The 22,979-nt window shown below is 44.6% G+C and overlaps 1 protein-coding gene across 6 annotated transcripts in view; it reads left to right on the forward strand.

The window, feature by feature from the left end:
• The window catches only part of GRIA1 (glutamate ionotropic receptor AMPA type subunit 1), a 468,887-nt gene that overhangs the window by 328,479 nt on the left and 117,429 nt on the right, over positions 1-22,979 (forward strand). For all 6 annotated transcript variants that reach the window (XM_063928348.1, XM_063928349.1, XM_063928344.1 and 3 more), the window contains exons 7-8: positions 20,211-20,378; positions 21,511-21,615. In XM_063928348.1, the coding sequence (XP_063784418.1) occupies positions 20,211-20,378; positions 21,511-21,615 (273 nt within the window). The remainder of the gene's footprint in view (positions 1-20,210; positions 20,379-21,510; positions 21,616-22,979) is intronic.

Genomic DNA, 22,979 nt, shown 5'->3' on the forward strand with positions numbered 1-22,979 from the left:
CCTCACACTCCCCGATTTGCTCAGGTACCATGAAGCGTCTTTGCTCTCCCAACTGTCTGACCTGTCTCTCCCCCCTCACTCTAAACCATGGGTGGATCTAGAACGTGCCCTATTTCGAAATTTCCCCCTTATCGACCTCCTATGGCTACCCCTGACAACTCCGTCCCCGCTACCCTTTGTCGCCCTCTTCCTTAACCGACGCCCTGACAATTTGGGACTCTAGACTCACACCTTCATTTCACATTACAGTGCCCACTAGAAACATTTCTCTTTCTGCATTGGATAAAGTGTTGCCTTTTCTCCATTTCTCCTACTGGAGATGTTTAGGTTTGGAATCCCTCACTGATATCTTCTCCCCAACCTCCCTATTGCCGTTTCCTGATCTACGAGCTAAATATAACCTTGACCCTTCGGCCTGACTCTATTATTACCAACTTAAACATTGGATAGATGTTATGGCCACCAGCCCTAACGTCTTTCAATTCCCCACTACCAGTGTCCTGAATAGATTGATTAAACTTTCATCTCGTGGAGCCATTTCTGATTGGTATGATTTGCTGTCTCCCCCGATCACCACGACTAAATCTGCCGCTCAAATTAAGTGGGAAGCCGATCTCCATCGTACTTTCACTCTTAAACAGTGGGAATCTATTTATCTTTCTTCTTTCTCCCTTTCTAAATGTACTAATCACACCGAAATGCACATTAAACTATTACATAGACTGTATTTCACCCCCTCTAAACTACACACGATCTGGCCGACCACCTCTAAATTTTGTTGTCGCCTCTGCCATCATGAAGGTACACTCTTGCATGTTTTCTGGGACTGCCCAGTCCTACGCCCCTTTTCGGATAAAGTATATGACCTTATTAATTCGATCACTGACTTTAGCCTGACTCAGGACCCTTCCTTAGCGTTGCTGCAATGGTACCCAGACACTGTCCCCAAGTCAATTCGCTATGTCCTTGGCCACGTTTTAATTGCAGCCAGAGCTACAATTGCTCAAAACTGGAAATCTCCCTCCCCCCTCCCTTTGCAAAAGTTATTTCTCAGACCCACTTCCATTTTGAGATGGAGACCAGGGACGCTGCATACTCTACATCCCCTTCCTCCCCTACCATGAAGTGGCTCCCATGGCATACATACATTTCCAAGAATAATGGGATCTTACCATCCTCCCCTACCATACAGAGCCCTCCCTGTGACTTGGTTAACCCTCCACCTGTAGTGAATCCATGACTTGTCTATATATTTCTGTTTTCTGCGCTACTTTGGGATGTCCTGTCTCCTCTCCCCTCCCCCCCCCCATGATATTGTTTTTGCCCCATTGTTATTCTATTCTCTATTGTCTTTATTGTGTGTTTGTGTTTTTGTTCTGACTCTATATCATAAATAAAAAACTATATATATATATGATATTTACATGCAACCCACACAATTTCAAAGCAGTAAATTGTGTGTCTACTATTTGGACATCACTGAGATACAGGGATATGAGGCATGTATCATGTATCAGATGCACAATTTGGGATGTCATAACAACATACAATTGAAAGATTGTTATTATCATTGACAAGATGTGGGAGAGACTTTTTCACCCCATATCCTGTATTTAGTAATGCTACCCGTTTTCATTTCTACCGCCCCCATGCAAAGAGTGATGACTCACTGGATATACCTGTCATAATAGTTACCACTTATCTAAGCAGGACTCATTCCAAAGCAAGCCATTTCACTGCCGTTTAATTACCACTGTGCAACATACTGTATTCTCATCTGTTCCCTGGAAAATACCCAAAACAAGGTATACAATGAAAGGAATATGTATTCAATTCTTTATATTATTATGACTTTTACAAATTAGTTTTATATAAGTTTTTGTTGACAATTTATAACGCTCCTTTTTTGTCAGGTAATCAGCAGAAGGTGCCTGATTCAGTGTGGTTGGAGATGCTATCGCTGTTGCTTACGTAGAAGCAGTGGCAATAGCAGTACAGGTTGAGTATCCCTTATCCAAAATGCTTGGGACCAGCAGTATTTTGGATATCGGATTTTTCCGTATTTTGGAATATTTGCATACCATAATGAGATATCATGGCGATGGGACCCGAGTCTAAGCACAGAATGCATTTATGTTACATATACACCTTATACACACAGCCTGAAGGACATTTTAGCCAGAGGCGGATTGGCCATAGGGCTTACAGGGAAGATCCCTGGTGGGCCGACGCACCAGTGGGGCCTGTTTTGTTTGAGGACATGTGGACCTTTTTATAGACATAATGAATAAGATGCAAAATAATTTGCATATATGAAAATTACTTTGCCACTTAGCCTGTGATTGCAGATGATCTAGTGTATGCTCTGTCTGCCTGCTTGGCTAACATATAAGATTGAGTGAATAGAGATTGGGATACGGTTGGTGTAATAAGCAAGAAAATATATATTTCTAAAGAATGATATAGTTTCCTAAATTCTGAAGGTGTATCATATAATGTGCTCATAATATTTAATTTTATTTCTTTTTAACTTCCCCCTTGATGCTGGACATCCCCACTATCTAAAAAGTCTTGGGGGGAGGGTGCTGCTGCCATGGCCCATGGCTAGACCTTACACCTCTGGTGCTGACCTTGTGGAGCCACTAGTACAAATTTTTCCAGGGTCGCTTTTTGTTCCCAATCCGCCCCTGACTTTAGCCAATATTTTAAATAACTTTGTGCATTAAACAAAGTGTATGTACATTCACACAATTCATTTATGTTTCATATACACCTTATACACACAGCCTGAAGGACATTTAATACAATATTTTTAATAACTTTGTGTATTAAACAAAGATTGAGTACATTGAGCCACAGAAAACAAAGGTTTCACTATCACAGTCTCATTCAAAAAATTCTGTATTTCGGAATATTCCATATTTCGGAATATTTGGAAATGGGATACTCAACCTGTAATATGGTAATGCAGCAGGAGGCGTTAACCCTCATGCCGTGGCTCCATCTTTAAACAGACTAATACCCCTTCCAGACCGCCAGCTATGAACACAGGTTATTGGCACATGAGCGTGCATAACCTGTGTTCATGTGCGGTCTGAAAGGTGCAAGGGGAAAAATACTGGGTCGATCAACCCAGTATTTCAACCCTGGTAGTGAGCGGGGTTGAACTCGTGTTCAACCCGGCTCGCTGTGCGGTGTGAACGGGAGCCGGATCGATGTAACCTGTTTCCCGTTCACTGTGTGTGTGCGGGCGGCGCTTGGAGTTTATGTGAACTCCAAGCGCAGCCACCGCCGCGTCACCGCTAACGTCACCAACGTGGCAATATGCCGGGCTGCAGACAGAAGCAGCGGGGCACCTGAGGCGGGTACTGTAGCACCCTGGGAGCTCCTGTGTCAGGCTCCCATGTGCGACCCGCCTCCGGCGGTCTGAAAGCGGTCTTATTGGTGCCAGCCCAGGTGCTATTTCTGAATGTATGTTTGTTTAAAATAAGTACAGGGTGTTTAAAAAAAAGGTAACTGAAACTTTTTTCCGTCCTCACACGACTACAGTATATGCTCCACATGGTGTCCGTCATTGTTCAATGCATACTCCATGTGGTCAACTTTAATTATGATTAGCAACGTACCCTGTTTGCAGGAACATTTCCACCCAGTACAGGATAGTTTTGTTTGGTGGTGCAGGTCTCTGGAAACTGTCCTGGCTGGAACCCAGTTGTTACGGATGCCAGGGAAGGCCCCGCCTTTCCGTCCTGTCCCATAACTTCGGAAATAATGTTACATACACCATACACATTCCTGGGTGGAGTACTGTGGCATACCAGCTGTCACTCAAAGTCGGCTGTAACACATAAGATACATAAAATACACATACAAGTTTTATCTATCTTTTTTTTTTTTTAAACACCCATTATGTGCTTATAAATTAAATGTACTCTATGTGCAGCACTGAGCCAGGACACCAGGCACAAAGTATGTATTATATAATGTATTTTAAAGAGTATGGGGGAAATGTAATAGGGTGTGAGAATCAGAAAGTGAGAGATTTTGGTCAAATTTTCCTGTTTGTTTAAAGTGGCAGTCATTTACATGGCAAAACCAGGTTGATTTTGCCATTTAAATGATTGCCACTTTAAACAAACAGGAAAATTTGACCAAAATCTCTCACTTTCTGATTCTCACAACCTATTACATTTCCCCCTATATGTTACAAAATGGAAAGCAGTTCCTGAGCTGCAGTGATGTAGTGTGTAAGGCCTGCTCCTGTGCACAGGCCCAGAGTGTATAAATTTGACCCTGTAAACAAGTTTTGAATTTAATACATGTAAAGTAAAAAAAAAATCACTTTTGAGGAATGTACAGTATAATTTGTTCTGTTTTAAAAAGCTTTGACATTTGGAAACAAATTGCTCTTGAGACATTCTCACATAATTGATATGGTAATTAACCTGACCTAATGTGAAAAGACCAAGACTTTGTTTACAGTACTTCCTTTGAAACGTGCCCTAGGGAGACTTCTGTGTGTCTCTTTGTAAAGTGTCCAGTAGGTTTGGGTGAAATCAATTTGTCTTCAAGAATTTCCTATACATCTGTTAAAGTTATTTGCTAAATCTGATTGATAGTTACTAGTTGTATGAAAGAATGGAGAAAATTGTTTATCCAGTTGTTAGCTCCTTTGAAATGCAAGCGTTATTTATTTATATTTTTTGAGATAGCATGATTGGTTAAAAACCGAGGGTGAATTTACCCCTGGTGGTATTGTGTGTAAGAAAAAGTAGGCATGTGAGTCCTGTGTAGATAGATATCCTCTGACTGTCAGAGAGGACGGAGAATACTTCTGCAATATCTGTATGCTGTGTGGTCCCTAGCACCTTTAGCAATGGGGCTTACTCTCTTTCAGGGGCGGATTGGCCCACCAGGACACCATGACAGATTCCGATGTGCTGGTCCCATAGCCCCCTCAGCCAGGCCGATTCACACTCAGGCTGGGCTGGCTCACACTGCTTCCTGTACTTGTGGTCATTGGAACGCAATCTGGAAGTTAGGTTAGAAAGGACTTCCGGGTGCCGCTAGCCATGAAAAGTGGTGAAGCTGTTCTACCAATGGGGGACCTGGAGAAAGTTAACCAACCCAGCAGCATCCTCTCTCTGGCCCCGGCCAAAGGTCTCTTCAGCGAACCCGGCCCGGTAGCAGCAGCATAGCGATGGTCAGAGCCGGGTTCACTGCACCTGCCGCCACCTTTGCTCCCGCACTCTCACTGAACTGTCCACAGCGGCGACTGAGCACTGAAGGGGACCCAGCAGAGAGGTTATTTTTAATTAAATTATTTGCATTATAATGTTGGTGTAATGGTCAGGGCGTCCCCGGTCACAGTGTACGGTTTGGGGACTGGACAGGAGCAGGACGTGCCTTGTTCTCAGGATGTCATCTGATCAGGCAGCACTCACAGCCAGCCCTGGGACAATCTCTTATGCAAAGTCCTTTAGCTCTATATCTGCCCAATGTCTGTCCATGATGATGGGCCTATTTATGTAAAGCGGTGACTACATATGTAATGCGGGAGCTACGTATGTAATGCGGTGGCTACGTATGTAATGCAGTGACTACATATGTAATGTGGTGCTATTTGTATAATGAAGTGCTATACGTGTAGTGCGGTGTAATGTAATGTATTGTGTTATTCGTGTTATGTGGTGCTATTTGTGCAGTGGCGTAAGTTCACCCGAGTCACCCGGAGGAAAGATAAATGTTGGTGCCCCCCCTGGGCTTCACCCGACCAGCTCTTAAAAAGCCTGGAAAGTGCCTGCGCGCTGCAGCTCCCCTAGATTCAGCTTCCTGCAAGCTGTCTCTGTGGATACCATGGCAGGTAGCTGCTGTGGTATCAATACCGACGGTGGGATCCCGCCATTTAGATGGGGGGGGGCGGGCAACGCAACGAAGCCCCTTGCGGGCTCAGTGAAGAGCGGTGCTCGCCACAGGTTCTATTCCCACTCTGGGTTTCGTGGACACCCACGAGTGGGAATAGTCCCTGTTGGTCGGCATGCCAACCGTCGGGATAGTGAGGGCTCGGGATGTAGGTGCCGGTATTGTGACCGCCAGTCTCCTCCCCGCGGGTCACATAAATGCATCCCGACACAGCTCCTCCGTCTCAAACTAGCAGTCACCCCCTGCTCTGCGACTCGGCTCCTCAGGGTCACGGACGGATACTGCATCACCATAGGTGTGCGCAACACATTTCTTAAGCCGGTGCACCATTGAAGAGGTGTGCCTAACACCACCTTTTGGCATTCCTTTCTACTCCATAATCCATATGCACCTTACCTGTATGGTGATTTCAACTTTCTTACAATGGGGAACCTCTGAAGAAACATCCTCCCTGGGCAGATGGCGTCTTCAGTTGGTATTCACTATTCATGTAGGATATCACATGGTCCTGAAGATACCTGATTGTGTAGGAATATAACCAATGTCATCATCATACAACAGAGGTTCAACCAGACTTGTGTCACCTCCTGTCTCTCAGCCACACCATCACCCCTCCCTGAGTCTCTCAGCCACACCATCTCCCGCCTGCGTCTCTCAGCCACACAATCATCTCCGTCCTGAGTCTCATAGCCATCTCTTGACTCATTCGCCAATTCTAACAGCATGCAGCCTCCTCTGCCCTTGTGTAAGTCTCCTCTCATACAGCCTCCTCTGCCCTTATGTAAGCCTCCTCTCCCTTCATGCAACCCATATCAGCCTCCTCACCCATTCCCCTTAAAGCAGTAGCCTCCTCCTCTCACCTCATGCCAGCTTCCATCTCCCCCAACCCCCATATCAGACTCCTCACCCACTCCCCTTAAGCCAGCCTGAGCCTCCTCACCCACTCCATTCATTCATCCATCAGCATTTAACCTCCTCTCCTATTCCCCTCATGCCATCAGCATCCTCACCTTTCATTCCAGCCTGCTTCTCTCCTTTCATGCATCCCTCGTATCAGCCTCACCCCTTACCCACTCCCATTAAGCCAGCATCCTTCCCCCTCATGCCAAAGTTTGCCAGCTGCCCTTCTTTTAGTCCAGTCAGTAGTCATTCACTCCCCTCAGCAGCCCAGTCACTAACCCCACTCCTCTCACCCTCCTGGCCCCTTTTATCCTCAGTATGCAAAGTAACAGGCCAGGGTTACAGGGGAAGTCTGTGGAGTTGTCACTGAATGCAGCTGCTACTGAACTAAACGGATTAATTGTGAATACTCACCTCATTGAGAAAAGGTGGGGTGTGCCTGTCCTGCCTGGTGCGGCGTGGCCTACTGGGAACCTAGGCCATCACGGCACTGGCGTCCTCATGGTGGTGGCTGGCAGGGAGTCCAGTCCAGCGACTGCAGCTTCCTATGAGCAGCGGCTGTTGTGCAGCTGCACCGTGTTGTCCCTCATCGGTGCAGGGTGTCCGCCTCCCAGACTAGCGCCAGCTTGTGTCTGATGTGTGTCTCGGCAGCTGCTGCATACTGGCTGCTTGGCTCTTCTGCACCGCACAGCGGCACACGTGTGCAGGAAGCCAATGATTTTTAATTCAGTAGAGTGGGCAGAGCTCGGCTACATACGTATTGTAGCTGCCCAGGGGAGGACTGATATGCTGACAGCCAGTAGCCTTTCCTGGTAGGGGGCGTACAGGCATTTAACAGAATGATAAATGATGACAGGGGGACACATCCCTTTGCCCCCCACAACCCACTGCGTGCGACCTGTTACTACACCACCACAAGTCCAGGTCCGGCCCCCATGTAGCAGCACAGCAGCCAGCAAATACAGGTCTTGAGACAGTGGAGGAGAGGTGCCACCTGCAGGACAGGAGCCCGGCGGCAGCAGCCTCCATTGTCTCCGGGAGTTCCGCCTCTGTATTTGTGTAATAATGTGGTGGCTATGTATGTAATGTGGTGGCTATGTATGTAATCAGGGGCGGATTGGCCACTGGGACAGATTCTGTTGCGCTGGTCTCCTGTGTCGGTATATCACTACTTGTGTGTGCTCCCTCCCTGTACTGTGCTGTATGTAGTGTGTGCTCAGGGCCGGTCCTAAGTCTTCCAGCGCCCCGGGGGGCAACGGGGGCGTGGTTTCATACAGGGGGCGGGGTCAGTTACGCCCCCTGTACAGTAGTGAAATGATGTGCGGTGCGCGATGACGTCATCGCGCACCGCACAGCAAAGGTCCTCTCCACGAAGGGAAACTAGACGCTCGCGTCTAGTTTCCCTACGTGGAGAGGACCTTTGCTGTGCGGTGCGTGATGACGTCATCGCGCACCGCACAGTAAAGGTCCTCTCCATGAAGGGAAACTAGACGCTATGCGTCTAGTTCCCTTCACAGCGGGGGGCAGCGGCAGCGGGACAGAGCGATCAGCGGGGGGCACAGCAGCAGCAGATCTTGCCATGGTGCGGCGCCCTCCGGAAGGTGGCGCCTCGGGCAAAAGTCCTGCTTGCCCGTGGCAAAATCCGCTACTGTGTGTGCTCCCTCCCTGTTCTGTGCTGTATGTAGTGTGTGCTCCCTGCCTGTGCTTTATGTAATGTGTGCTCACTCCCTGTACTGTGCTGTATGTGGTGTTCTCCTCCTCCTTGTACACTGAAACATATAAGGTTAAAAAAAGGGGTTTGTAGAATGCAAAATCAATAAAATCAGAAGTAGATTAAAGGCATGACTGCAGTGTCCGTAGACACTGAAAGTGGGCATATCAGACCTTGTATATTCAGACGTACGGATGTACATCAGTGAAGGGCATTGTAGCAGCATATGCATAAAGTTGCAGGTAAACATTAGCGTAACGTAAAGCAAAGGAGGCCCCTACTGTGTCTATCTCAGAATCAGGACCTCTAAGGAGTGACCCCCCCCGCCCCTCTTGACAGACCCATCCCCCTCAACAGACTCCACCTCCATTAAGGCAGATTCCATAAATTTCCCAGGCTGGTGTTCGATCCCAATCCGCCCCTGCTCTTTTTATATACTTTTTGAGCAATAAACTTCTTGCCTATAAGACATAATTGTGCAAAATGCTATTATATTCTCCGCAGCAGCGTTTCTAGAGAGGAGGGGACCCATGTGCAGACTCCGTGTGTGGGCCCCCTCCTCTCCTGTAGCCGTCACCGCAGCTGTCCGCCACTGTCAGCGCTGAAACTCTAGCACAGTGCCAGTGTCTACAGTGCATGCACAGGACTCCGAAAAATGGCCACCGCGCTATTTTTCCAGAGTCCTGCGCATGCGCTGTAGACTCTGGCACTGTGCCAGAGTCTCTAGCGCTCAGTGCGCTAACAGCGGCGGTGATGGCTACAGGAGAAGAAGGGGCCCACACACAGTCACCGATGGACGCCGGAAAGATAAGTATAGAAGAAATGGGTGCAGTGTGTGCAGTGTGGGCCCCCTCTGGACCCAGGGGCCCATGTGCACTGCACACACTGCACCCATTATAGATACGCCAGTGGTTCTCCGGCTGTCCTGGACTGAGCCCAGTGACTCCAAGCCCTGCCCTCTGCCAACTACTGTGCAGGGATCTTGTCCATTATGATGGGCTAGTGGGAATCAGCCGACACCAATCAGGAGGTGTGTCAGCAATGTGTTCATGCATACACAGCAGTAAGCAGTTCCGGGTGCCAATTATAGGAGTCTGGGGTGGCCGCAAGTCGGGTAGGTCCAAACCAGTGGAGATAGAGACAACTGTCCTCAGCCTACAACCCCAAGAAAGATATTAACTTAAGAACTGTTATGCCCTATGGATGAGTTGTCGTGGACTTTATTTCTGTAGTGACACCCCTTACAGATTTGACACTTTTTTGAACTGAACAGCCGCTGGTGGATTGGAATGCAAGTCATTGAAAAAGGCTCTGGTACCAACTCCAGAGCTGATGCCACAAATTCATGACCAGGACAATATGGTATGAACTAATGCGCCATTACATAGACTGAGAGCAGTACTGTGGCCAGGACGAACAATATAGGAAGGTGCACCCTGCAGCCTGTTTGATCAGGTCCTGCGATAGTGAGAGGTGTGGTATGCAGTGCTGCAAGTAGAAATATTTTCTTAGTGGTACTGAGTGCCCAAAAATGGGCGTGGTCATATGTTGTGAGGGGGCGTGGTCACATGCTGCTAGTGGGAGTGGCTACATGACACTAGCAGCGTGGCCACACGACAGCCCCCTTTTTTGGGGGGGAATCTGGAGGCAAGGCTACAAATATATAGTAATGCATCCAGTATAATAGAAATATATAGTGATACCTCCAGTATAATAGAAATATATAGTAATGCCCCCGATTTACAGCCACTGTCGCACTCCCAGTAACAATGACAAAGTGGGAGGAGCCGTCATGCTGCCAAGCATCATGGTCTTGTTGCTTTGTGGCACATTATAATTGTGGTAATAGCAAACTGTGTGGCAGGTGGTACTGCGTACCCGCTGCCAAATTCTTAAGGGTACTCCGTACCCGAGCGTACCCGCATACTTGCACCACTGGTGGTATGCCACAGTTGGAACACAGTTGTTGGCAATTGTGTGTGCATGGGGGGTCATTCCGAGTTGTTCGCTCGTTGCCGATTTTCGCTATGCTGCGATTTATTGCTAACTGCGCATGGTACGCAGAGTGCATGCGCTAAGTTATTTAACACAAAACATAGTAGATTTGCTGGTGTTTGAGCGACGATTTTCAGTCGCAGTGCTGATCGGTGAATGATTGACAGGAAAGGGGCGTTTCTGGGTGGTAACTGAGCGTTTTCCAGGAGTGTGCTAAAAAACGCAGGCGTGTCAGGGAAAAATGCGGGAGTATCTGGAGAAGTGGGGGAGTGGCTGGCCGAACGCTGGGTGTGTTTGTGACGTCAAACCAGGAACTAAACGGACTGAGCTGATCGCAATCTAGGAGTAGGTCTGGAGCTACTCAGAAACTGCAAGAAAAAATTTAGTAGCAATTCTGCTACTCTTTCGTTCGCTATTCTGCTAAGCTAAGATACACTCCCAGAGGGCGGCGGCCTAGCGTGTGCAATGCTGCTAAAAGCAGCTAGCGAGCGAACAACTCGGAATGAGGGCCATTGTACCTTCTTTAGCACTGTTTGTGCAACTGGCCCCCTACAGTGTTAAAGAACCAACAACCTTTTTAGATGCTGCAACCTACCATGGGGGTTACTGAAAGACTGTTGTGGTGGAGCTTTGGACTTCAGGCACGCAAAACAAAAGCTTTTAAAATCAGCACTTAGAGACCTGTTTTTCCACAAAAACACATGTGGCTTGGTCATTTTTTTGATAATGACCATAGGGATAAAATTATAATAATAGTCCATTTTTTCGCCAGTAATTGGAGTGAGGATGTGTCTTGTAGACTTACAGCGACTGTGTCTCAAACAGGACAAATGATACAGACAGCATACACGGCAGACCAGTTCAGAAGGCAGGAGAAGTACACTGTACAGATGCAGGCAAAGAGTACAGGAGTCAGCTGGGATCCAAAGGTTTTGGTTCAATAGAGCTAGAGTAACATGGATTTCAATAGTTCGACATCAAATGGTCGACAGTGAAAAGGTTGACAGGGTCAAAAGGTCTATATGGTTATTGGGTCGACATATAAAAGGTTGACACATAAAAAGGTCGACAGGTACGAAAGATGGACACATGAAGAGGTGAACATGGAAAATGTTCAACATTTAACATTAAAAAGGTTGACGCTACTGTTTTATTATTTTTTTGATGTTGTTTTCATTGTCGGAGCACAGGGAACCCCAATTAATATTGTGCGTCCGCTCGCATGGCTCCCTTCACTCGCCATGCTTCATACAGGTTACTATTCCCAATCGTAGTCCACGTGGGTGGTATGAAAAAGATGTGAAAAATGAAAAAACTCTTAAAATGTTGTGTTGACCATATGTGTGTCCACCATTGGCATGTCGACCATTTGATCCTGTCTACCTTTTGTACCCATGGACCATAAGCAATGTTGCCATGTACATGTCGAGCTAATGACCACGTCAACATTTTCACCATGTCGACCTAATGCTTGTCAACCATTTGGTTTTGACCTATTGACTGTCTATCTAGACCAGGGGTGGGCAAAGTACGGCCCGCGGGCCGGATGCGGCCCGCGAACTGAACCTGCCCGGCCCCCTACCTCCCATCAGTGTGCAATGACAAGCGGCCCGACTGGCTGAGCTGCTTGTCATTGCACTGCATTGCCTCCCAGCCGTCGGCGCCACTGAGGAAGCTTGGTCACGTTGGGTACCGCTGGCCGGATTACCGTGACCTCATGCGCTGTTGGGGGTGGAGCCAAAGGTAGAACCTCAGCGTGGATGTGGGTGGCGTGCGGTGGGCAGTTTGAATACATGCAGCAGCACAGGCACAGCACCTTCTGTGCTCTGGAAAGTGCACCTAAGTAAGGTACATGCTTGAAGGGAGGGGATAGACAGGAGGGAAGATGATAACTGTTATGTAGCCCATACACTTGTGTGATATCAGGTACAATCCTTCGATTTCGACCATATCTGTGAGATAAATCGAAGGATTGTATGCACATTTTAGGTACCATGCGACGCGATGCGTGGTCACGATATTTTCTGTGCGGCCCTCGAGTATTCGCTGGAAAGTGTAAGTGGCCCCCCAGCTGAAATAATTGCCCACCCCTGATCTAGACACTCTAGATCTATAGACCGCATACCAGATCCAACACATAGCAAATCCTCAGGAGCAGCCAACAAGGCATCGAATACACTGAGCGCATTTACGGGGTTAACACCCAGTCAGCTGCCGGATTAAGGTCATGTGAACAACCACAAGCACACAGTGTTGATTCAGCAGTTGTAAAAAAATAGCAGCCCTGAGCACAATCAGCATTACTGCTTCACAGAACTGAGATCATGGGTTCTATTCCCACCATGGCTCCAACTGTGGAGTTTGTACATTCTCCCCGTACTTGTGTAGGTTTCCTCTGGATACTCCTGTTGCCCCCACAATTCAAAAATATACTGGTAGGTTGACTCTCAACAAAATTAACCCTAGTGTGTAAGTGTGTGCATGTACACGGGCAGACTAGATGGACCAACTGGTTCTTATCTGCCGTCAAAATCAGACAGTCAGGGCAGGTGATGCTTAATTACTGCTGGGTCAGAGTGGAAAGCAGTTGCCTAATAGGAGCACAGACAGAAGTGTAACACCGTCCCTGTCTAAATGGTTGTTTATTTCCATAGCTTATAGAGAACATATGTATTAAACAATATATTACATAATAGTTAATAGCTTTAAGAAACATTAGGAATACTTAGGGGCCAATATTGATCAAACTTTACTCCACACTGGTGGCAATGTTCTATTACTGTTTGTATGTCCAGCTGAGCATCATGGGAAATATAGTTTGGCTGCATCTATGGCTTTCCATTTACATAATGCTGTAAATCTGTAGAATTATTTACTGTTTTGGAATATTAGTCTGCTACATATAAAGTCATTTTTTAACCATCTAATAGACAACCAGAATTTTCACCTGGCAAACTGTGCTAAGAATTTAACCCACCTGCATTTTTAGCATATGAAATAAAAAAATAAATATATTGTGTATATATATATATTTATATCAGGCGCAAAAATTTTGCTTAGTATATGCTGATCTTCCAAATTTAGATCTGCTGGTCCCAAGAGGTAGGAAAAAAAACTGTGTTCCCTAATGCACACCGAGTGATTTCCGTATTATCTGACTATTATTATGTAGTAATATTATTCACTCGTTGTGCATTAGGGAACACAGTTTTTTTTCCTACACAGAATTACCCCTCCCCTTTTAGCACCTGAGTGACATTACAATCTGATTGAGCAGCTTTCCACTTTGTGTATTGGTCCCAAGAGGTAATCTGGAACATTACCATAAGATAAAAACAAAGTAAGTATATAAAACTGAGAGCGCAAAGATCATAATGTATAACAGTTTTAATGCTTAACAAAAACAAAGTTAAAAATACATATGTTAAAATCAATATACCATACATACTGTACTGTATAACCACCATAGTCCATCTGACCAAAAACTTAGATTCTAAATCAATATTATGATATATAAACACCTGTATCCACAGGGCAGTATATCAGATTCCCCTGTTCACTTATACCCCTTTCACATCGCACAAATAACCCAGTATCGACACGTCATATTGCCGTGTCGAAACGGGTCAGTGTGCGATGTGAAAGCGCCTTTGCCGAATTAGCGGGTCGCCTGACCCGGTAATTCAACCCGGTTAAAAAGAAGGGTTATTACCGGGTTGAATACCGGGTCAGGTGCAGTGTGAATGGGAGCCGTTTCGATGTGACACGGCTCCCATTCACAGCATAGGGAGAGGCGGCGCAGGAGATGAGCTCATCTCCCAGCGCCGCCTCCACCCCTGCCCGTGCTGCGCCCCCCCGCTGCTATGGCAACCGACCCGGTATATTGCCGGGTCGGAAAGCCAGCAGAGGAGAGCAAATGCCGTATCCCACTCGGTAAGGACACGTTTCTCTTATCGGGTAGGATCCGGCATTTGCGATCTGAAAGCAGCATTAGAAACAGTGGGGGAGATTTAAATGTTTGAAAAGTCGGTTGGGTGTCTATTAGATAGGAAAAAACAGACTCCCAACTGACTTTTCAAACAGTTGAATATCCCCCAGTAAGTGCAGTTAGTAATTGCAATGATAGATTTCCATTGTGTTGCATGTACCCACCACACAGACCAGCGCTATGCTTGACCTCCAACTTCGTTGTAGTGCATGTGTGCCGCTGTTGTTGAATAGCTCCCAGGTAATTTGCTGCACTTTAATTAGTGTGCCGAAGGTCTCTGCCAAATGTCAATGCTGTTCACAAGGGAGGATCGATGTGTTTAGCTTGCTGTGGCGATGACCATTTGAGTGACTGGTAACTATAGTAACTTGTATGCAGGAAGCTTTCATCAGGTAACCAGCACTGCGGGTAGAGTGGCAGAGGAGGGGGGAGAGCGGCTGTGGTGGGACTTTCAGTGGTTTTTAGATACCTCCATAGATAGGTGATGGATAATAGATCCGGACTAGTGGCAGGAGCTGTCAAAACCTTGACGCGTTTCTCCATTGTTTAGACGTAACGGTTTCTTCAGAAGATGTCCCCACATCCCAGGCATAAATCCATTGGGGGAGATTCAAATGTTTGAACAGTTGGGTGTCTGTTTTTTCTTATCTAATAGACAGGAAAAAACAGACACCCAACCAACTTTTCAAACATTTGAATCTCCCCCATTGTGTCCACCAATGAGATTGCCATATTAATCACACTGTAAAGGTGTGGTATACTGAACAAGAAATGCAGGTGTATGGTTAATTAAGCTTAATAGCTGATCAGCAACACACAAATAATATCATCGTTTAGTACAATTCTTGGGCACAAACATGACTGGATATATAATATAAAATGTAAATTAAAATTATAGTTACAATTGAAATGAAGCACATAAAGAAATATATAAACAGAGCTATGGCATCGCTGTTACGAATTTTGCTTTATGTATGCCTATATAAAGCAAACAACAGCCGTTTGGAAACACACTGTTTATCTCAATCATATACCTCCCAACATCTTACATAGTATCTGAAGTTGAAAAAAGATAATTGTCCATCGAGTTCAACCTAATTGTGGACACTCGCTCAGGTTAGAGGAGAGGAGATTCCGCACAATACGGCGTAAAGGCTTTTTCACGGTAAGGACAATACGTGTTTGGAATTCCCTGCCCGAGGGAGTTGTAATGGCGGAATCTGTCAACACCTTTAAGAATGGGTTAGATAAATTCCTATTGGATAAGGATATCCAGGGGTATGGTGCATAGTCATGCATTATAGTTACTATAAATAGGGATAAAATGCAATGGCTGACAGCAGCATCAGTCAGAAATTTTAGTCAAATCATCATGCATAGGACACCACAAATAGGTTGAACTCGATGGACAATTGTCTTTTTTCAACCTCAGATACTATGTTACCCCTGGATATCCTTATCCATTAGGAATTTATCTAACCCATTCTTAAAGGTGTTGACAGATTCCGCCATTACAACTCCCTCAGGCAGGGAATTCCAAACACGTGTTGTCCTTACCGTGAAAAAGCCTTTACGCCGTATTGTGCGGAATCTCCTCTCCTCTAACCTGAGCGAGTGTCCACGAGTCCTCTGTGTTGATCTAACCAAAAACAGGTCCCACGCAAGCTCTGTGTATTGTCCCCTTATATATTTGTAGATGCTGATCATATCCCCTCTTAGTCTCCGCTTTTCCAATGTAAACATGCCTAGTCTTTCAAGCCTTTCCTTGTATTCCATCGTCTCCATGCCCTTAATTAGTTTGGTCGCCCTCCTCTGAACCTTTTCTAGCTCCAGGATATCCTTTTTGTAGTACAGTGCCCAGAATTGTACACAGTATTCAAGGTGTGGCCTCACTAGGGATTTATATAACGGGAGTATAATACTCTCGTCCCTAGCATCAATACCCCGTTTTATGAATGCTAATATCTTATTAGCCTTCTTTGCTGCAGTCCTACTTTGGGTACTACTGCTTAGTTTGCTATCTATGAGGACACCTAAGTCCTTTTCCAGTACAGAATCCCCTAATTTTACCCCATGTAGTAGGTAGGTGTAATTTTTGTTCTTGTTACCACAGTGCATTACCTTACACTTGTCTGTGTTGAAGCGCATTCTCCATTTGGCTGCCCATGCTTCTAATTTAACTAAGTCGTTCTGAAGAGACTCGGCATCCTCCTCTGTATTTATAGCCTTACACAATTTGGTATCATCTGCAAAAATTGACACAATGCTCTCTAGACCTTCTGTTAGGTCGTTAATGAAAATATTGAACAATAGCGGTCCTAATACTGAGCCTTGCGGCACACCACTTAGCACTTCAGTCCAAGTTGAAAAAGATCCATTAACCACAACGCGCTGCTCCCTATTATCTAACCAGTTTTTGACCCAAGTGCATATTGTGCTTCCTAGTCCTGATTCTTGTAGCTTGTAGATAAGTCTCATGTGTGGTACAGTATTGAACGCTTTGGCAAAGTCTAAAAAGATTACATCCACGTCTTTACCCTGATCTAGGTTTGCGCTTACTGTTTCATAAAAGCCAAGTAAGTTGGTTTGACAGGATCTGTCCTTCATAAACCCATGTTGATTCCTTTTAATGACCTTATTGACTTCAAGGAACTTCTGAATACTATCTCTTAGAATACCTTCCAATACTTTCCCCACTATAGATGTAAGACTAACTGGTCTATAATTACCTGGTTCAGCTTTACTTCCCTTTTTGAATATAGGCACTACTTTTCCGCTATACGCCAGTCTTTGGGAAACATACCTGATATAACTGAATCCTTAAAGATCAAAGATATCGGTTTTGCCAGTTCACAGTGAAGCTCCATTAGAACCCTTGGGTGAATACCATCGGGCCCTGGTGATTTATTTATCTTTAAATGTTTTAATCGGTCACAGACTACTTCCTCGCTTAAATAAGTACCTATCAGTGGGATATTCTCATTATTGAGATTGTGTGTCAGTCCCTGAATTGGGTCCTCTCTAGTGAATACTGTTGAAAAAACAATGAGATGGTAAAGAGGGACTCTCTTGCGGGCTAAAATGGGCAAGGTCTATGTAAAAGGGGTGTGGCTTCACAGGAGGTCCTCGATTGCAAGCCACGCCCCCATTTTTATCACTGTGGGGGCATGGCCAGAACTCTGTGAGCAGTGAGTGACAGCAGCCTCCCAACTGCCCCGTTCGTGTTCAGCTGCCTTGCCCCTGTTGCCAATGGTCCTGGCAGCAGAGGCGTCACCTGGCAGCAATTGATCCCCTGACTGGGTCTTCGCAGTGCCGTCGCTGCGGCTGCCAGACAGGGGCAAAAGGTCGACATGGTCATTAGGTCGACAGGTCAAAAGGTTAACAAGGGTGTTTGGACTTTTTTTTGGTGTTGTTTTCTTCGTAAAGTGACGGGGAACCCCAATTAGTGCAACGTGTCCCCTTGCATGGCTCGCTTTGCACAACAAACTCTTCGTGAGCTCGTTGCGCTCTCCACGCTGCGGGCTCGGTGGCGACCGCAGGTTCAATTCCCACTCTATGGGTGTCGTGGACACCCACGAGTGGGAATAGTCCCTGCTAGTCGGCATGCCGACTGTCGGGATTCTCAGGGGGCGGGATGTAGGGGGAAGTGTTGTGACCGGCCGCCAGTCACATAACTACATCCCAGCCATGGAAAGCTGCATCCGATGGCTGGAAACCATCAGATTCCCGCAATTCTATGAAAAAAGTATTTCCATCGGATTGAAAACATAGGGGTAGTTCAGAGTTGATCGTAGCAGCACATTTGTTAGCAGATGGGCAAAACCATGTGCACTGCAGGGGGGGGGGGGCAGATATAACATGTGCAGAGAGAGTTAGATTTGGGTGGGTTATTTTGTTTCTGTGCAGGGTTAATACTGGCTGCTTTATTTTTACACTGCAACTTAGATTTCAGTTTGAACACACCACACCCAAATCTAATCTCTCTGCACATGTTATATCTGCCCCCCCTGCAGTGCACATGGTTTTGCCCATCTGCTAACAAATTTGCTGCTACGATCAGGTCTGAATTAGGCCCACTGATGGTTGCTAACCATCGGATTCCGATGTCCATCCCTATCAGAGGGGAATTGGTGCCAGTACTGTGGCCATTGGGGGTGGGGGTGTATTGATGCAGGTGCTGCTGCTTTGTGATCACCGGTTAGGGGGAGGGGGGTTTCTTAAAAATTACACTTACATAAACCTCAACTTCAGTGATAAAATGAAAAGCTAATTAAATATAGATAAGTAAAATTGGATAAGACTCATAGTTGAGAGTCAGGGAAAGGATCCCTCTGGAGCACGAACTGCCAGTTCTTCCAGCAGTCGGGTACACATAACAGCGCTATGTCCTCGTGCGCACACAGCCCACGGCAGAGACTGTGCAAATGAAAGGACCTGTTTGAGTGTCAGATAAGAGAGACTCAGTCATATTCCGCTTTACATACAAAGGGGGACAATGGGGAAAGCTGGCGACAAACAATGCAGAAATACAACAGGCCTTCAATAGCACATCAAGCCCACAGCGACGCCACTAGCCTACAGTGAGAGAGACAGAGGTAGCGAGATGGAAGAGAGACACAGCGGGAGATGGAGGGAGCACGAGAGAGAGACAGTGGGAGAAAAAAACAGGGAAAAAGCCATAAATCCTTTACTTGGGTGCTTTTTGGAAGGCCAGCCCATTATGTAAATTGCAGGAATATTTGGCACATTTCATGATGACGATCTGCTAGTGTGTATGGCATTGGCAAACGCAGGGGGAGTTTCTGGTTGCCCGGAAAGCCCCCTCCTCTTGGCAAGTGGCTCAAATTATGAAGCCAATATAGTTGGTATATAGTACAATTACTAGAGTTACCGCTACATCATGCAGTTTAAGGGACAGAGCAGAGCTGCTGCACATACCCAGTGTTAGCAGTTTCTTCTACCGAGTTTGCTATGTGTGTGTATCTGATTCCTCAATCAGTGCACTGGACCAGAGAGTAGCTATCAGGAAGAAGAGATAGACGCCTTACCATGAGGTGGAAGTATGTGTGCTTAGAAAGTGGCAGTACTGGTTCTGTTATGTTTGTGTATTTATTTATTATGGTATGTTTAACCTTTTCCTGACCATGTATTTATATTATTTAAATATGTTTGATACAGCCTATACTATAGACTATCTATACTTTTAAATATGAATACTATATTCCATACAGTATACAGTGTATAAAAAGACCAATGTTTACATTAATGTCCAGGGTCATTACTAGGTTCTTCTACCGCTCCCCCAGGCTCTCACACTTGCTCCAATGTTTTGCAAAGTGGGAGATTGTGGACTGCATTTGGAAACCCCCCTCTAGAAATTCTGCTTTTGCCACTGTATGGAGGAAAGATTAATTGGCCAATGTTCCGAACAACAGATATATCTGCAGATGGCAGTGGTGGTTGGTCAGTGTGTACCATCTGCAGATATATCTGCAGATTGATTGATCTGCAGATATATCTGCCAGTGTGTACCCAGCTTTAGACTTTCAGATAGTTCATATGAATAGAGATTTTTTGTGACAAAATAATCTCTGGGGATCGCAAAGTTTGTGCTAATGTGTAATATATATACTGCATTTACAAGTTTTATTGTGTTGCATATGGTATTTAATACTCCCTATTTCCTTTGTGCAGTACACCTCTGCGCTAACTTACGATGGTGTCCGTGTAATGTATGAAGCCTTCCAGAACCTGAGGAAACAAAGGATAGACATCTCCCGTCGTGGTAATGCCGGAGAATGCTTGGCCAACCCCGCTGTTCCATGGGGGCAAGGAATAGATATACAGAGAGCACTACAGCAAGTATGTAAGGGGAAACCTGCATAAAACAGATCTATACTAATAGTAGATAAGTATAAAATATAGGGGATAGTTTCAGTGTTAATTTTGTCAACGAAAATTTGAACTAAAAGTAGTCGTCGACTACACTTTATTTCAGGAATAAAATTAGACTAAAATGAATACTGAGATTCACTGACTAAATATTAACCAAAACCAAGCAAGAAAAGTAGCTAAGACTAAAACAAAATTTAAAATTCTTGTCAAATGACACTGGAATAAATACTGAAAGTAGGGTTTTAAATTAAATGTTCTAGATAGTTTCAGAAAATAAATATGACCTTTTGTGAATGAAATAGGATTGTGTATTCTACTTGTTAGTTCTTACAAGCTTAGGGCATTCATTTGTATATGGGAGCACTATGGTAAGTCAGACTCAGTATGTAACACATTCTCAGCCTGCTGAGCCTAGTTTACTAAACACATAGTTAAAGGTATGCTAGCTTTTCAAGGGAACATTTTAGGTAAAAGTTCAGCAAAATCTATTACAGTATCATTAAACTGTTTGCATACGTAATAACTAAAACATTGAATAATATTAGATTAAAATGAAAACTGAGATCCACTGACTAAACCTTGACTAAAATGAAGCAAAAGAAAAAGACAAAAATGTGACTTTAAACCAAATGCATTTTCAAGTAATACCCCTTTCACACAGAAAATTATATTCCCGAGTGAAGAAGTTCTACCCAGTAATTTGTCAAAAAACACGGGTCCTTTTTCTGTTTGAGAAGGTCAACCCAGGTTGAAATACCCGGGACTTGGAGCCAAGAATTTACCAGGGTTGGAGACCTGGGAATTTTCGACGCGGGTTGACCCTTTCACACAGAGGAAATAAATACCCATCTTGATCCGCAAATTACCTGATAGAAAATCTTGACCCGGTAATTTGCTTCTCTGTGTGAAAGGGGGCGTCAGGCAGAGACCGGCAAAATGACCCGGCCTAAAATGCCGGATAACTGCCGGGATTTGTGTCTGAAAAGGGCATCAGTGAGTAAGGCTAAAACTAAATTGAAAATCTTTGTCAAAATGAACTTTGTTTTCAGTTGAAAATATGTTTTATTATATTGTTTTTTATTGTGGTATTTTTATTAAGGTCCGAATGGAAGGGTTGTCTGGAAACGTCCAGTTTAACGAGAAGGGACGTCGGACAAACTATACATTGCACGTGCTGGAGCTAAAACATAAAGGAATCAGACAGGTAAGATTATAAAACAGGAGCAAAATAAATTTTAGAGCATACTGTATACAGCAAATTTACCTGCAAATATACATAAAAACAAAGTTTGATAGCTAACTGAAATAATTCACTGTTTTATCTTTTTGACTTTCTGTATTATTTATATTTCTTATGTCACTAAGGGGAGATGTATCAAACCTTCTAGAGAGATAAAGTAAAACGTTGCGCATAGCAACTAATCAACTTCTAGCTATCATTTATCTAGCATAGTCTATAAAATTACAGAAGCTGGTTTCTATAGACAACTTCAAACTGTGTTATCTCTCTGAGATTTGATACATCTCCCCCTATGTGATTCTATATTTTTATTTTTAATGTGGTGTATGTGTATCTGTTTGTGTTTTGTTGTTTGTTTTTTTTAAAGCCATTGGTTTGACCCATTATTTTGATTAATATAATTGTGTGAGTTCCCACCTTATTTGCTTTAATTAACAAAAAAAATATCCAAAAGTCTTATTACATTATGGGTGAGTAGAAAACAGTAAAATTACATTGGGATGTTTTAAAAGCTTTATAATAGAACCAGTACCAACTTTATTTCTGCTGATCTACGTGTGATTTTGGGTAACAAAAGCAATGCACATACATTTTGCAAAGCATGATGGGTGGCATTGATAGGGCAGAATTCAATTGTTTTCCTGCCAGCAGCCACTAGATGGCGCCCAAATGGAGCTATTCAATTGTAGCTCCGTTCGTGCTCGAATGGCTCTCGGCATCTGCATTTCACCTAGCACCCCCTGTGGGTGGGGAGCTAAAATGTGCAAAAAGTAACCCGTTTGTCGAGTTTATCTGCTTTATGTGGCTAAATCTGACCTCTACGGGTACAATAGTATCCAAGTAGTTCACAATAAAGGAATAATAACTTAAACTGTAGTATAAAACTGAAAGTGATCTAGAACATAGGGAATCATTTTCTATAGGTAATCCACTTCAGTATAATTTATATTCCCATTTTTTTACTTTCTTACAGTATAAAACAAATCCAAAAACATTCCAATATATGAAGAAATTCAAACTTGTTTGATGTATATTAAAATCTGTCAATTTTTTTTAATCCAAACTGAATCCATAAACAGTGTATCTCCACATGAGGGGTATATTCTTTCTCACATAAGCAAATGGTGTACAGTCACAAAAGATATTACACATAAATTCACCAGATCTTCAGGACACCCAGTTTATACAGTAGTCATAATCCTACTGGTAGATCCAATCCCGGGACTCTCGTGACCTTAAAGCGCTGGCTCTCCTTTCCAGTGCTGGCTGCTGCAAAGTGTATGCACGCCGCTGACCTCTGCTGCTCCTGTGAGATGAAAACCTTTCTC

The sequence above is a fragment of the Pseudophryne corroboree genome, chromosome 6, assembly GCF_028390025.1.
Source record: "Pseudophryne corroboree isolate aPseCor3 chromosome 6, aPseCor3.hap2, whole genome shotgun sequence".
In the NCBI taxonomy this organism is placed as follows: Eukaryota; Metazoa; Chordata; class Amphibia; order Anura; family Myobatrachidae; genus Pseudophryne; species Pseudophryne corroboree.